General features: G+C 37.8%; 1 protein-coding gene across 1 annotated transcript in view; it reads right to left on the bottom strand.

Annotated features, from left to right (window-relative positions):
• Window positions 1–789: 789 nt before the first annotated feature.
• Window positions 790–16,944, bottom strand: part of EFHC2 (EF-hand domain containing 2) — a gene marked incomplete at both ends in the record, with an annotated part of 66,783 nt that continues 50,628 nt past the window's right edge. Inside the window, 5 exons of the mRNA XM_080360912.1 lie at window positions 790–885; window positions 3,291–3,396; window positions 10,283–10,375; window positions 10,957–11,154; window positions 16,432–16,565. Of these exons, the coding sequence (XP_080217038.1) occupies window positions 790–885; window positions 3,291–3,396; window positions 10,283–10,375; window positions 10,957–11,154; window positions 16,432–16,565 (627 nt within the window). The remainder of the gene's footprint in view (window positions 886–3,290; window positions 3,397–10,282; window positions 10,376–10,956; window positions 11,155–16,431; window positions 16,566–16,944) is intronic.

Here is a 16,944-nt window from a genome sequence, read left to right on the forward strand (position 1 = left end):
AAGATACCAAAAATGCTAACAGGAACTCCGTTTAGTCATCATGATTTTGAGCAAAGAGAAAGGCATCAATTAATTTTCAAAGGGGAAGTACTGTGCTACTGCAAGAAAGCTGTATGCTAAATTGTACTGAAACACCTCCTCTCATACATGTCCCACCCAAGTAAACTTGGGTGGCTACTGAGCTGAATCACATTCAAAACCAAAAGCAAAGACTAATAGCTTCTGTGCCATGCCTGCAAAATATTTACTTCTACACAGGAACGCTATAATTATCTCTGATACCAGAGCAACTTCATACTGTGCTAAAACCTTGCTGGTATTTCCTCCACAAAATCACAAGCATTGACACAGACAGTACTTAAGCATTGCCACAGGGATCTAGGAAAGAAAATGACAAACAGAAGCTGAAGAGCAAGAGAGGAATTACCATACTGTGCTAATATTTTAAAAGGTCGTCCAATAACCTCTTTTGCTTGCAGAACAAAGCAAAGTCAGTCAGATTTTGCTCTGCTTGGCTTAAAGGTTTCTCAATATTTTTAAGTTCTCCACATGACCAGACACAAAGATTAGAGGAAACAGTTTTAATTATACTTGTATAAGCACGAAAGCGTACCGTTGATTTAGAAAGAGTTAGAAAAATGCACAAAATGTACATCTACATTGGAATAAGAAATTAAATGTAATAAAACCTACATCAGAGGTTTTTGTTTTGCAAGAAATGTTTTCAGTATCTAGGTAAGTTTTGGAGCTGAAACAGTAATCCAAAAGCAGTCCCTCGCATGGATCAGATTATTCTTCTTTGCCAAACAGATCATCCAGAAGAGGTAAGTATTTGATCTTTTTCACAGGAAGGTATGGTGGTTGTTCACCCCACTCATCTTCATTCTGAAATTAGTAACCCAAAGAATATCTTAGAATATAATATTGAAAACAAGAAAAATTAAAAGCTAGTCAACTTGATGCTTCATTTCCACTTACAAATCTGTGAAAAAGCGGACTTTTATATAGCATATTCTCTTAAAAGATTACTACGTGCACATTTTTATCAGTCTTGCAGAATACTTTATTAAAAATATTTTCTATCATTAGCCCTTTTTCAGATATTTTCAAATTAAATAATGCTATCTTTTCTTCACTAAACTACTCATACTTGCAAGTCTTGTAAGTCATCTATGTGTCAACACCAAAAATCATAGAAAATAATGACACAGAGGGAAAGAATTTAAAAGTCAGCTAAACAAGCACAACTCTGCTGCTAAAATCTATCTGACACATACGGGTACTGCAGCCCCAAAATATTGCTTTTAATTCACAGTAAGTCACAAACAGAATGACAATTGGATTCTAAAGTTGAACAAGATTTAAATCCCTTCCTTTCTCTGATTATTTCCATTCCATACTGATCTCTTCATTAAAATATTTTTGTACCATACCAAAGATAGCCTAGATATTGCAGCTAACTAACGAAATCATAAAGTCAATGAAACTCTGTAAACTATACTGGTACCAATTTGGATACAGTTCATTAAAAATAGTGCTATGTATCAGTATGACAGTTACAGCAAGGCTTTGGAGCTGATGAGGAACTGATTATCCCAGCATGATGATGACTGATTATGATTTCTAGTGATGCTCTTTCTCCCTTTTTGATTTCAGCTGTAACTTTCCTCCCATAATTCCATGTACCATTCTCAACTGGGGCTCTTGGGCACAGGCCACTCCTTGTCTTCTTCATACCCAAACAAAACCTCATCTCTTATGTTGATCAGAACAAACGTTTCACCACAAATGTCCACTTCAACCTCCTGCTTGTTTCACAAGCATGTTTCCTCCACACCTTCAACTTGTGAAGGCTGCCTCTTGGTTCCACGGCCACTTGCACCCCACCTTCACCCCACAGGAGACATCTCCGTCCCTCACCTTCCAAAAAATCAGGTCATGCTCAATGGCTAGATAAGACATCCTGTGAGGGGGAAAAAATGGCCAAACATGTTCAACAGCAAGGGGGTCTGTGCCCCTGCTTCTTTCACCCTTGCTTTTTGTTAGAGAGCTTTGCACCATCTTCAAGGTAAATATCCGCCAGGCACAGGCTCTGACCCTCTTTTTCTGTGGTCCAAGACTCATGAGGCCCCTTATCCTGGCGCAATCTCCTGAGAGCAGTCATTGTTTAAATATTGAATTATAACTTAAGCACAGAATTCTTCTGTGAAAGCAAAGAATACCCACTGAACAAAACCTAATGCACACTTTGAACCACACGACTGCTGTATAAAACACATGGAAGGCCTTTGATTTTATCTGTACAAGATGGAAAATTCTTCTCAATGACAAGGTGAAAAATAAACCACCGTGGAAAGCAGAGCAAATCAGCAGCATTGAGCTCTTGTTAGACATCACCAACAGTCTGAGATCCTACAGAAGAACAAGCTGGTGAGTCAAGTGAGAGGAGTCAGGATAACAGCACAGTACTTGAGGAATATTGGTTTAAATGATGTCACCACTGAACTTGAATTTAAAGTAATGCTATGTTTCTAAACAGTCTGAATGCAATCAAACATATTGTGTACAAGCATAGCAACACACTGGCTGGGCCAAAACTGAAAAACTACGTGTTGGCAGAAGGGCTTCAGATTTATCTGTTACAAAGTTGTTAAAAATCAGCATAATTGCCTTAAGCACCATCTATTTTAAAATGTTCCATTCAGCACAAGAGGGTAAGATTAATCTCTGCAGTTTGCTGATACCACATTGTTATTTACCGTAAGTAACAGGCTGGTGGAGACGTACAAAGTTGATCCACCAATCCTACTCTTGCTGTACGCCCACCAGTGATGTGGTGTATCATGTACAAGTTTCTATGGAGCTGTAAAAAGTACATTGCTATTTTCTGCAGTGTCAGTGGAGTTTAAAGTATTTCCTGACTACCTCATCAAGCAATCAGATTGTTTGACATGTGACAACGATATTTGTGGGTGAAGTGGTATTCACACCCATCGTTCATGGACAAATACACCTGTTTCCCTTTCTCTCTTTTTTTTGCCTTCTAGAAACACGCTGCAGAGATGTGACACCTGTTAAGCACAGGGGTGTTACAGGGCTCCTTGTCCCTGTTTGTCTTCTCTGCTTCCTTCCAAACCTCCCAGAAAAAAAGTAATACTTGAAGAAAACAGGTGCAAATATGCAAATATAAAAACTGTTGTAATCTCTCTTGGATAAGGCAGTCATGTTAAAGTTGAACAAATCATATCAATATACTGTACTGTTCCTTTGCTGGAATACACTGGTTTTACCTTGGGAAGAACCTTTATTGTCTGGAAAGCAGGGATTTGATTCTCTCTCCAGTTCAGCCCATCCACAAACTTTTTATAATCCACTTGCTTATGATCATCTTCAACCCTAAGCAGAATAACCATAAAATGATTCAAGGCTAAAGGAAATTTTTTTAAAAAGTTGTGTCATGTTATCTACAGCATACTAATACATTATCTTGAGGATAATATTTTTTAACTCCTTTATTACCAAACACTAGCAGAAGTACAGAAAAACACTACCAAACTGTCAGGAGTTCTATACCATACATTCTACAAACACATTGTGTACAAGCGTAGCAACACATTGGCTGGGCCAGAACTGAAAAACTTCTTGCACCTTATTATTGTTTCTCATAGTAGAATTCAACTTCTTTAATGTTTATTACATTTCAACTCATTTCACTTTACTTTTGATGCATTGCCCAATCTTTTCCAGCACTGGGATCTGACAATTGTGATGAATTGGGATGACCAGTGTATGGTTCCTTTATGTAGAAAACAAACAGGTAGAATGATGCAAGATAGCTGTGCTATAACACAAGTGACCTACTTTATATGGCTTCTACAATCATTTCCTGAAAATAAGCAACCCTTCAAAAATGCTGTTTGCACACACCTTGGGATCACTGTACAATTGACAAACACACAGCTCTCTAACCTATCAAATAATACCCAGAATTAAGTCACAAGCTTTGCAATTTGGTTATAGTTTTATGGCATTGTTCTTTATTTCTGTGGAATAAATACATATTTGTGTCAGTTATGAGGGTCTCCTAAATGCATGAAGATGCATACGCTGCCAGCTAAGGTCTACAGACACATGTGGAACATGCCATTTCCCTCAAATTTCTAAAATCATTACCCTGTATTAATAAACCCCTTGGGAGCAGATTTGTAAACTACATCATCCTAAATCATCTGCCATTGATTTGGATGAAGCAGCTTCAGAAAAAAAGTCCTCAATTCAGCAAAACACTTTGGTAATTAAGGCACTCGGGGACCACTGTTTTTCAGTGGGACTAGTCACATCCTCAAAAGATATCCATGACCTGACACTACCATGCAAATCGTTCTTGAAATGGACAACTTAACTGCTCTGCTACAAATACTGTCCCAGTAGCTTCTGTGAATGATACCTCTCTCACCTAAGACTAGTTGCATACAAAAGGGACCTGTTTCAGGCATATAAGCACACCCTGGACGTGTCTGTGCTTCACTGAGGTCCACGGAGAGACATATACAACTAGTGAGACTCAATACCTATTCTTTGGTGGAAAACATCAGGTTAAACAATTCTGCCATGTCATCTGGTCACACAAATACTACTGCACAGGAGCAAGATGATCTTGAGGAAACAAGTCTTCCAGAAAACGATTTTATCATTTTCTTTAAGAAACAGCACTGCACAAAACATGGGCCTCAAAACCCTTCAATCACTGCAGAGGGTTCTGGTAAAAATTAAGCATGAAGGTACTTTAAGGGAGAATTTACAGCACAAACTTGAAAAACAATACTGAAGAAGAGGAGAAATAAATCTAGTGACAAAAATAAACTGCAATAAACTGCAACTCATCCTCTCCTTCTCCTCCCCCCACATCTTTCATTTCATAGTCAGCAGGAGAGATAATAATAAAATATACTGAGAGCCATAAACAGAGATGCTAGTGATAAACTGGGATGTTAAGTACAGTGAGTTATGCTGAAGATGAAAGCGAAGTCAGAAAAGAATGCTACTGTTACCAGTATTGAAGAGGAGCCTGAAACATTGCCATGAGAAACCCTCCTATGATAGCTTCTTCTTTATTAGAGCTCACACGCAAGTTAACATTTTCATAAAGCCTTACTTTTGGGGAATATATCCAATATAAAAGAATATCATCATTCTCACTTCTAGGGAGTTCTTTTTTGTTCCAGGCTTTTGCAGGTGGCAATTGGGAAAAGAAAGGAGTTTTGCATTACAAGTAACAAGACAATAAAAAAGCATATATCTCTTGGAAAAAAACAAAACAAAACTATGGCACAGAGATTTTGAATTTCAGAACTATCATGAATATTTTTTTCTTTCATTATATATGCATCTATCTTTTGCTTGTTGTGGAAAGTCAAAGGATTAAGTTTACTGCCAAGATGCAGAGTTGCACAAGCAGGATTTTTAAAGCAGTAGCGAAGGTGTGTAACTGCTTAAACTTTATGTTGAAGTAATGAAGTCAAGAAGAGCATTGCTTCTGCTTTCACCACACATTAACAAGGAGAAAAGACCTTTGATGTGACAGTACTATCGAACTGAGATGACAACATGGACATTAAGTTAACTATAACCAAACGTTTTAACATGGGCAGAGGAAATGGGATTTCTGAAACTCATATTTAAATAGCTACAGAAAGCAGCTTAAAATATTACTCCAGGATAATCCAGAAAGAAGAAAAAATCTACTCTTTAGATCTCTTTCCAGCTATGACTTATTGTATCAATCTACTAAAAGCACACACTTCCAATTTGGCACAGAGCATTCAGATGGACTGAGGAGATGTTATCAATTTGTGCCTTATTAGGACAGAGATGCCATACATTTCAGTGGCTGGAGTTAATATGACTGAAGCGGACCATGCTCTCCAGGAAAGGAAATTAGATTTGTCTTATCAAAAAGATGCAACAAAGATCTCTCGAAACCATGTTTCATTTCAGTTTTGGCCTATGACTTCACCAATGCATCTGGTTTTAGACTATGAGGGTCACTCCTCCATCCCTATTGTAGTTTGCAAACCTTTTTTTATCTTTGAAATGACAGAAATAATCACACATTTCCATTTCTAAAAATATATATTCATAATTAAATACTCCAAATGTGTGAAAAATCTGGTTAAATCAAATTGTGGTCATTCCTGAGGATGTTTTGCTGAGTAAAGGCTACTTACAAATATTTTTTCTTTCCCATCAAGAAATCTGCAACCCAAACATTTATGTAAAAAGTTCATGTACATGTACAGTTTTTTAAATTCCTTAGTTTTTGATAACATTAAGAAGTTGATCTGATAATAAAAGAGGAGAAGCATCATGCTAGTGCCTTGGTAACACAGGTATACACCTAAATTGTCATAAACTGCTCATACGAAAAGAATTAAAACAGTAAGCACAGACAAATCTATGCAGCTGATCACTATGAATTAAGTAATTGTGTATACATTTATTCATGTCTTGAACAACTAGAAATTAAACCAACAGTTCCTCAGCATACTGAATAACAGAAATCATTTCTTTTAAGAGATCCAAATATTAGTGCTAGAGAGCCTTTTCATCACAAATGGCACAGGGAATCTCTGGCATCAAAGGTAACAAGCAGAAGACAGAGCGCAGGAGAAAGATCTTGTGACCATTTCCAATCTTGCTCCTGCTACCAGGACACTTGCTGTAGCAGGAAAAGAGGGTTTGCTTCCTGAAAGAAACAGGTCAGCCCCAAAAAAACCTTACAGGTAGGTAACTAGGTAAAGAAATTATTACCCAGTCACAAACCAGGGAAAATCTGAGCAGGCAGGAGTGGCCAGGCCTGGCCTATTAGTCACTTGGGAACTGGGATGACCGTGTAGGAGCCCCATTGCTGCTGAGCATGGCTACCTCAGCCACTGGGGATTCACTTCTTCAATATAACAAGCCCTCCTCTCCAGAGTCCAACAGTGGCGAAGAACTACACAGCCGCTTTTACCAGAATTTAAAATAAATATTTTTTCAAATAGGACATATGCTTGACAACTAAACCAATGTGGAACAATCAACATATAAAACTTGTCAACTCATCATCTGTTTTTACTTCATTTCTTTTCTTTCCTTATCTGCCAGCTGTTTATATACCCTCTGAGGAAGGACTGCATCTTTTTAAGTCCTTGTTAGCATACAATTAGCATTGCAGTAAATAAAAATAACAGAAAAACAAACCTAAATTCATTACTTAAGCACTTTAGCAACATATATTTATTAAACAAACTATAATTGTTCATTATGCCTGCATAAATTTGAAGAAATGTTTATAATGACTCTTGTGGTTTTCTGGCAGAAACAATGTACCATCTGCATTGCTTAATGCATTGTGATTAGAAGTCTGTATTGGCCTGTGATTAAAAGCTGAGAAAATGCTGATGGAGAAAGGAAATACGTTTTAATAAGCCAGCTCAGGTAAACTGGAAAAATGGACACATTGTCGGGTACCTAAATCCTACTGTTTCACCATCCTGCAATTAAAAATGGTCGTATGAAATCTCAGTCTTTGTGCTAATTCTCTCTGCACTCTGTGGAAACTGAATGGTCTTTGGGTACAGTAAACAAAGCCCTGGGTCATCTGGAGGTGACCACAAAATTAGACAGTAACTTCTAGTCCCATCCCTTGCTTTTAATAAGTGACAGATAATTGCAGTATAATTTACAAATGTAAATAATAAATACTTTTAGAGTATTACCTTTCAAAATGGAGAAACAGAGCCATTAAGTCCTAGAAAAATTCTTTGCCACCTAATCTTGGATAGCAAAGCTGAATAAACACATAGTTTCAGCCTTCAACTATTATCTGATCACATTGTCTAGCATCGTTTTATAGCTGAATAGGGTCCAGCTAGTGCATTAGCTATATATACTGATTTTGTGGGAATCAGTCCAGCAACTTTTATTGTACCACTTCCTTCCTTCATAAATACAGAAAGAAACCAGAGGACCACCACCACCACTTGATTAAGAAGCATCAGTGGACACAAAATTAAACAGTTTCTTATCCAAAAAACAACCTAACTAGGGAATGAATATTGTTGACAAACTTTGCCCACACTGAATTGCATACTCTCCAGGAGCAAGACTGTTCTTCACTAACAATAAACCTGCCTGTTTCCTGATTCTTCAGTCTTGAAGAAAACTACAGGAAGCGAGAGGAAAGGAAAAGTCTAAATCTCATTCAGCCAGCTCCAGTCTTTGACTTCCAGATTACTGGAAATTAACTCCTATTAAACAGACTTTAAAAAAATCTTGCCCTGACTCTGTAACAACAAACTTCCCAAGCAACGCCAGCTGCACACATTGTTAAGAATGTGACAACCTTCCTTCTTACCTGCAGCACAGTGACTCACCACATGAACTGCCATCTTTTCAAGCAGCTGACACTGTAACTCAGACCTGGCATGACACATAGCACTCCATCATGTGAAGTACTTCTCACACTGATTTCTGAGGCCCAGCTGCACACCATTTACCCTTCTCCTACAGAAATTTAAAATACAGGCGGACCACAGCCCCTTTAGAGACAAAGGGAAACGGATGGTAATTTAGAAACCCACCTCTTATACAGGCTGAGCAGATAACTCCTCCATTGCCTGCAGAAAGAACCTACAGCTGCTGAATCCTAACTCAGCTGTCATGGTACCTGGCTAAAGCTGGACGAAATCCAATCCTTAGTCTCCTTGTCTCCTAAGCTTATCTCTAATTTTTATTATCGCATACTGGGCTTTCTCTTTTTAACTGCCTACACTGAGACTCTTAAGGAGAGAAGGGGTTCATTTTACAAAAGCTTTCCCTGGTATAAATTCACAAACAATAAACATGTCTCTGGAGCCCATGATGTGTCAGGCTTGTCTGTTTTTCATCAGCATTGAGTTAGTACACGAAGGAAAATCTCCAGTCCCTTGTCTGTGCATCTATTCAATTTCAGCTTTTATGAAGTGGAAACTATGAGAACTCCTTGTCTAATACAGGACGTCAACTGTCCTCCAACACATTTTGCATTGGGCAGCTTAGTGGGAGTTCTAAAAAATTAGTTTTAGATTAATGCTAACATTCAGACATGCTTCTGATGACAAATGCTTGTAACCTGTCAGAAGTGATGAACAGCAAATTGCCAAAGTCATCTCTCTGGCTACTGCAGGGAACTATTCTGTAAGGTTTTGGTCTGGAAACAAGGCCTTTGTGAAAAATAGCCCCTCAGGCTTTCTAAAGCAGTCTTCTTGATACTGATTTAAGTAGGAAGTCTTGTTTGCAGTACAAAGATGCTGTATTAAAATGGATAGCACATTTCTGCCTGACAAGAGAATTTTCATTATCTGATAAATCCAGATGCTTAGTTTGCAATTCCTCCTGAAATCAAGAAGCATTTCTACCTGAAAGCATCTAAACATGACAGAAGACAAGACCTGCTCCTGCTTTTAACACAGTATGAAAGCACAGACAATACATTTAAGGATTTCTCACAAGGAAGAGACCAAAGAGCAAGCATTTAAACCTATTACCATAAAATCTGGCTATGAAAACCAAACTCAACATGACATGAGTGTTCAAAACACCACAGGTTACTCTGAACTTTAGCCTTTAATACAAGCGCACTGAATATTAGTTCTTTTTCACCTTCTCCCATTAATACAGCTAACCAAGCAATTAGTCTCAAAACACTTAAATGTGCTACAGAAAAATACCAAAACCACGTCAACACTCCTTTTCCTTTTTAAAAATTACAATACGTCTCAGGTGAGATTAATAGCAGTGGCAAACCACTTTTATTTACTACTAATGCTGTCTACTTGATTCAAAGACATTTCATTGTACTCATCTTGGTATGTTTCTTAAAACCCATGTAATGTGCTTTCATATCATTATTGTTTTTACCTTACATATACACAGGAAGAGCTAATAAAAAAAAAATAAAAGAATCGCATTGATCATGATAAGTATCAGTAGCTGATTCCCATAAGACTAGTTCCACAGAATTCTGTCAAAACCCAGATGATCTACCATGCCAGATAAAATGAAGTTGCTAAGATGGATGCACCTCAGCTTATAAATACTCTGTAAATAGGAAAGTCCACACATGTACAGGGACAAAATCAGTATCACCAAATTAGTAATGTTATATAAATGACAAATTATTAGGAACTGTGTCTGCAGTAGATACTTAGCATTGATTTGCACCCATGCATGCAGGTCATACTATCTGCCCTTAACTTACATGGTCAGTAAAAGTTGCAGATCCTCATCAGCCAGCGGCAACTTAAAGGACTTGCAAACAGTCCTGCATGTCTCATGGGGCAGCACTCCACATCTACACAAACAGAAAGATGGGGAGAAGTGTACATTAGGTACTTTCCAGATTTACTTCAAGTGAATGTTGCTGTGAATAGGAAAACACCTGAGGAATATTGGGGTAGAGGTAAAGAAAACAAGGTTTCAGGAAATTTTGCTATTACAAAGCTGAGAAACTTGAAATGCACATGGTGGCCTGCCTCCCCGACACTGAGGTCCTTAGTGACTCTCTGTGATTCTTTATCTGTGACTTCAGAGAACAAAAGGGGTAAATGAGTCATATAAAGAATCAGTTACAAATCCTTTCTTTCTTCCCTTAGATCACTGTTATCCCCCTTTGATTTAAAATAGTGTTGGCCTGTGAATGGGCATCTGATTATCTCATAGAATGTTCAGTACAGCAGCTATAATTAAAAGTCCACAAACAAAATGAAAAAGAGACAAAAAAAATCTATCCTCTCCTTGTCTACTGTCAAGTACTGAAAGAGGCTTAACATTACAAATAATACTCTTTGGTTTTCTCAGCAACAAACAGAAAGTAGGTAGGTTTACAAGCAGAGCTTCCCAAATAACAGCTTAGGATAAATAGAGGAAACTTACTTTTTACAGTCGTTGTATGTAAGCACCGCAGACAGTTGTTCAAAATTGTCGAAGTTATTTTTCTTTAGTTTTTCTTGAGCCACTGCAAGGAGGTAGTGGAGGTCTATTTTGTATTCATCTCTCACACCATAATAGTGCCCAAGGGTAATTACTTCATGTTCTGAAAACGCTCCATCAGTGATACTGACAATCAAATTTCTGTTCACAAGAACAACAGCTTACATTAGTGTTAAGTAAAGTAGTTAAAACCAGTTAATAATCACTAAATTTCAGGAAGGGGAAAGGATTAAAATGCACTTGTTAAAAAATGTTGTATTTAGATCTTTAAAGAATGTATCCACTTATATTTGAAATCCAGATCTGTTCAAGGAGGTGTAATGGAAATTATCTGAACTCTTAAATTTTTACAGGATGTCCACATTTGGTCAAATAGTTGGCTATACCTACAAAAATACTTAATAATAATGATTGAAGTCTTTTACCTGGAGATGCCATATTGGCATGGAATATTAGCAGAGATCATTTTTGTCATTGCATTTACCCAACAAGACAGTCAATTAGTAAGATATGACTCTGTTTTGTTCTTAATTTGCATTCTGCAGCACATGATTAATTATCTGTAAACACAAAGTATCCACAGTAACAGTTGCATAAAAAAGAAAGAGAGAATTAACAACAGCAAAGGGGAAGTGGGGCAGAAGATCCCAGTAGAGAACAGATAAATCAAGTGTCAAGCCACACTTCAGGAAGCATTGTGAAAGCTGGCTCTGCTGGGTAGCTTTTGGGGAAAAGCTGGGGGAAGGGAAACAGAAAATGGTCACAGAGAGAATGCAAATCACAGGCCCTGCTGGCAAGAATGGAAGACAGAAGGCAGCAGCAAGACCAGCTTATGCTTGGACACTGTAAGCAGAGAATCAAATACCATGCATGGAAGAGTCTGAGATGCGCTCTTCCACAATTGCTTGTGCTGCTCAGACAAATCAGCCCAGTCCAAGGAAATATTCCTGAGATCCACCTGATGGGCCAGTGCTGGCACTGAATAACTAGTCATTCCCGTTAATATCAAGAATTTGTTACTTGCATTAGAGCTGGAGTGATTTCTGGGCAAGCTCCTGAAGGCAAATGGACACAGCAAATGGACACAGGCTTTGGAGTTTAAGAAACAGGACTAGTAATGACAGTTCAGAACAATCTCCCTTTGCTTTACATTGTTGGTGGAGGGGAGAAGGACTAATTTTAAAGACTACATTGTCTTTGCAGTAGGGGCTTTCCTGCCTTCGATGATTACAGCGTTCTTCATATGCCCTGGATGTTGACAGAACATTAGAGAGGAAAAACAACAGTAGCAAGGTACATGCCGAAGCCTAGGAGACTTCCTGCTCTCCTGGAACAAACTGGCCTGGACCACAGGTTACCTCAGCTGTTACAAGGCCTCTCATCAAACCCAACTTAGTGTAACTACATTGCCATTATCATCGCAAATGTCTGCCTCTGGTGAGCTCAACATAGGCCCACGGGCCTCAGTCAAAATTAGATTAATTATAGATAATACTTGTGGATAAAGTGCACTAAGAATAAACTTCACCAAAATTGCTGATGCAATTAGAGCTGTACATTGTGGTACCCTCAAGGGTACTGCACCACTGTGATTATATATCGATCTTCGAAAACAAGCGGAACAAATTATTAGTTCTGACACAAGACTCAAACTTCTGGCTGCAGAATAGTTAAATCCTTGAATGCATCTGATAATCAGTATCTTAACATCCACATGTGAACTGAAAGCAGAGAAACTTAGTACCCTTCCAAACAGCAAAATTTTGTCAACAATTTTTCACTTGCTTCCTCTCAGAGGCTTGTGCAGTCCTGTTCAAACGAAGATATCTCTTCAGAGAACATGATTGTGCTTACACAGCTATTCAAAAAAAGGATGCTAAATACTGGATGGTGTCTACCTTGATTCAACTGCTGGGTTTTTCATCTTAAATAAATCAGAAAGATCCTGTATTTGCAACAGCAGGAGATAAATATAAAGAAAAGACAAGTTGTTGACAGTAGCAAACCTTATGTGAGATTATGCAAATTCAATGACCAAAACTTGGTCCACCTACCAATATTATAATTCTCTTGTCATTACTACTATTCCGCTTACTGAATATTATTATTTATATTGTAGCAGCATTTAGAGATCCAGTCAAAACTGGAGCCCCTTTCCTGAAGCCTACAGTAATGCTACTGCAAACCCAAAGAAGAGGCCAATACTGCCTAAGAAACCTAGCACTCTAAACGCTTGGGCTGGCGAAACTGAAGGCACGTAGGTAACATCACCCATCTGAGTATTTCCACAAGCTGGATTTCCACACATGGCACCAATTTTCCCAGTGTCAGGATTTTAAAGGTCTTTTATTTTCTCAAGCCAGTCAGTGACAATCAAGGCAACAAAACTGCCAGATAAAATTATTCTCTCATTTGGGAATTAAGGAATATTCTAGTGATTGCTAGGGAGTAATAAACAAGACCCAAGATTCACAAACAGAATTACATCTAAGTTCCTCCTGACAAAAACAAGCTGCAACAATTGTTCTCACAGCTTAGTTATATTTTGGTTTACTTCTTTATTTTTTCCTTTTTTTTTTTTTTTGTTCTAGAAGAATAAGACAGATTGCAATCTGAATTTGGTAGGCAGAGAATAAATAATAATTAACTGCTTAAGAGCACTGTTTCTCAAGCTGAATTGAAGACAGACATCTTTGTTAAACTCACATGGTTCTTTGTCTCTAACAGCAAACAGTCTTGCCAGTAGCTTAGGAGAAAACCAGACTGGATAGGAACATGTGATGCGCAGGCATCTAAGTTTTAGGGGTTTCTTTTCTTCCCTTTTTAAAAGAGCTTTCAAGAGTTTTAACAAGAGCTTAGGGAATAGCTTCAGTGTACACCACGTATTTATTTCTTGGATCACGTGCCACAGATTCGCGTTCTGAAAGTAGCTGAAGTCAATTGCATAATAACAATTCTGCTTCGCTACATCATACTTTTAAGTGTATTTTTAAACGCGGCTCATATAAAATTACATAGGTAGAATCAAAGAAATCTGAACAGCCAAATTCATAGCACAGTAAAGCTTTAGCTGTATTTAAGATAAGAAAAGAGGATTATCATGCTGGTTGAAGCTGTCACACAGATAATTGGCTGTACTAAAAATAATGATTTGTAGTCAGTTATAATCACAAAATGCCACAACGGATTAAAAATAAGTAGTGATGTACCTAAGAAAATACAAAACTGAAAGAAAAATACATATTCTATTCATAGAAAAATAACTTTGACTTTTCATAGATGCAAAGAAGTGCTCTTGCCTTCAGCATTAAAAGTGGGGGGTTTTGTTCTGAAATATTATACACAGATTTAAAAAAAATAATAAGAAGAAAAGAGAGCCTTTGGATTATTGGATATCATCTAAGTGAACAGAAACAAAATCTACTATCACTATAAAACACAAAAGTTAAATGTTTCTTAGAGGCAAATTCTTCCTCTGGCAACGTGAATGCTTCCTGTCAGACCCCCCCAGTCACACAGCAGGAGGGACATGGATGACTGGTAGGTGCTCAGACTGGCCCAGGCAACCACAGAGGCCAAGAAACCATTTACTGCACAGATTCTGCTGCTTTCTCTCATGCTCATGGTGAGGGCTACTGCATTTTTGTTGCTGAAACCAAGTGCCTCATTGCTATATAACTAGACCCATGGCACAGAACAGCACTACCCTAAATTAAATAGCCGGGCTGTACACAGCTGAACAGAATATGACTGTGATTAAATTTACACTCAACTGAGCCTCTCCTTGATGAAATAAAAATTCTTCCCTGCATTCTACAACTGTGCTCCAACAATTTTGTCATGCAAATCTTGCAAAACTTTGACTTGCTCTTAGTGTGTGTAAGAAGATAAAGTTTTGTAGAATATTATTTCATAATTTGAATTAAAACCATAATAATTTTATTTTAAACAGTTATTGTGCATATAAATTAAAACTCTTTTCCAAATGCTATAAATTTTCCCCAGATATACATTAACTCCCAATTTGCTCCCCTTCTTACTCTGGTAACAACATTTTCCCTCTCCTCTTACTGCAATTAACAATCCAAAATCTTGCTTCTGTTGAGTAAAATATCTGAGTCTCGAAATATTTTGACCAAAACTATGGCCTCTTTTAGTTTAAATCCTACATTTTACTTTCTCATTTCTGAATACCAGGTTGTTTTAATTTCTCACTGCTTTCACTCTGAATTGCTGGAAGAACCTTCTACATATGTTCTGATGTGCTTCAGAAACAATTTCTGCCTTGGTGAGCATTCCTGTAGGGATGCCATTCTACACAATATACATCTATCTATATGCTTTAGTTATTATGACAGTGCCTAAATATGTGTTACCACTGTGAAAACAAAAAGCTTCTAGGTAAAATCTTCTCCCCTGTTCTACATCATTAACTCTACTAGTACCCAACACAGTTCATATGCTCAAGTATTCTGGCTGTGAGATGAGATAAACTGAAATCAGCTTCCATTTCAACATGATTTCCTCTTTCAAGTATCTATAGAATCATAGAATCATAAAACCATTTTGGTTGGGAGAAACCCTCAAGATCACCGAGTCCAACAGTTAACCTAACATTAGCACTAAACTGTGTCCCTAAGAGCCTCATCTACATGTCTTTTAAATACCTCCAGGGACGGTGACTCCACCACATCCTTGGGCAGCCTGTTCCCGTGCCTGACAACACTTTCCATGTGGAAATTTAACCCAATATCCAATCTGAACCTTCCGTGGCGTAACTTCTGGCCATGTCCTGAAATCAGCTTCCATTTCAGCGCGATTTCCTCTTTCAAATATCTACAGATTTGCTCATTGCCATATCTGGATCACTGCCAGAATTCAGACTTCTGCTGCCCTTATCTATGCTGAAATTACTACCCAAGCATTAATTATTGCTCTCACTACTGCTTTCCAGTCTTTTTTAAAGATGCTGACCACTCTATCTTATAATTTCAATACACTCTGGTTCTGTGAAGACTATCAATGATTCAAAACCCAAATAACATCATTTTCAGGAGGCAACTCAATCATTCTTTCTTGAATTTCAAAACTACTAATTAATTTGTTTGACTCTCAGGATGGACTTTTCTTTATTTTTCAGTGTATATATTAGTGCTGACATGACTTTCTTCACAACACCATGTGCCAGCTCCATAAAAAGCAGATAGTTGTGCTTTTCAGCTTAAACTACCACATTTCTCTTTTTCCCTGGAGCATGGATTCACTTTCTTTCTCACACAGTCTCCAAGTAAATGCAAAACAAATGTATGCCATTTGTCAGCTTACACGTGCATAAAGCATCAGGAAACAGTCATGCTCTATACATTTTGGGGGAACGTGCCTTCATTAAATCTCAAAAAACAAAATCCACTGTCTTACCTGAAAGGGTCATATTCAATCAACTTGGTATGCTCAGGGTCAGCAGCTGCAAACACCTGTCTGATTTCTCGAGAACGAGGTTCAGCTATGTCTTTCAGTTTCTTGAGGATGACACCAACATCAGCCATGGGGAACTTAACAAAGGAAAGCAAGACATCGGTTAAAGAGACAGGCACTTTGCAACCAACTATGCATGCACCAGCAAGAGTTGTCAAGCTGCAGGACAATGTTGAATTGCTAAGCAGCTAAGTACTACTAGTTTCTTCATTGTCTCCCTTCAAATGCATAAATCAGCACTGTGTTAAGCTTGGAGGGAAGCTTACTACTGAAAAAAAAATGCTTCCTACTGAGAATAAAAAAATATGAAACAAAAATCACCACATCATGCACTCTCAGAAAGATTATTCCAGCTACTTGAAAAGGCATCCATTCTTACTTCAAAGACTGAATTGTTAAAGCAAAGGCAGAAACATTTCAAGTACAGTTCTAACAACTTGGTCCTCACTTTATGTT

Source organism: Nesoenas mayeri (assembly GCF_963082525.1).
Source record: "Nesoenas mayeri genome assembly, chromosome: 1".
Classification (NCBI taxonomy): domain Eukaryota; kingdom Metazoa; phylum Chordata; class Aves; order Columbiformes; family Columbidae; genus Nesoenas; species Nesoenas mayeri.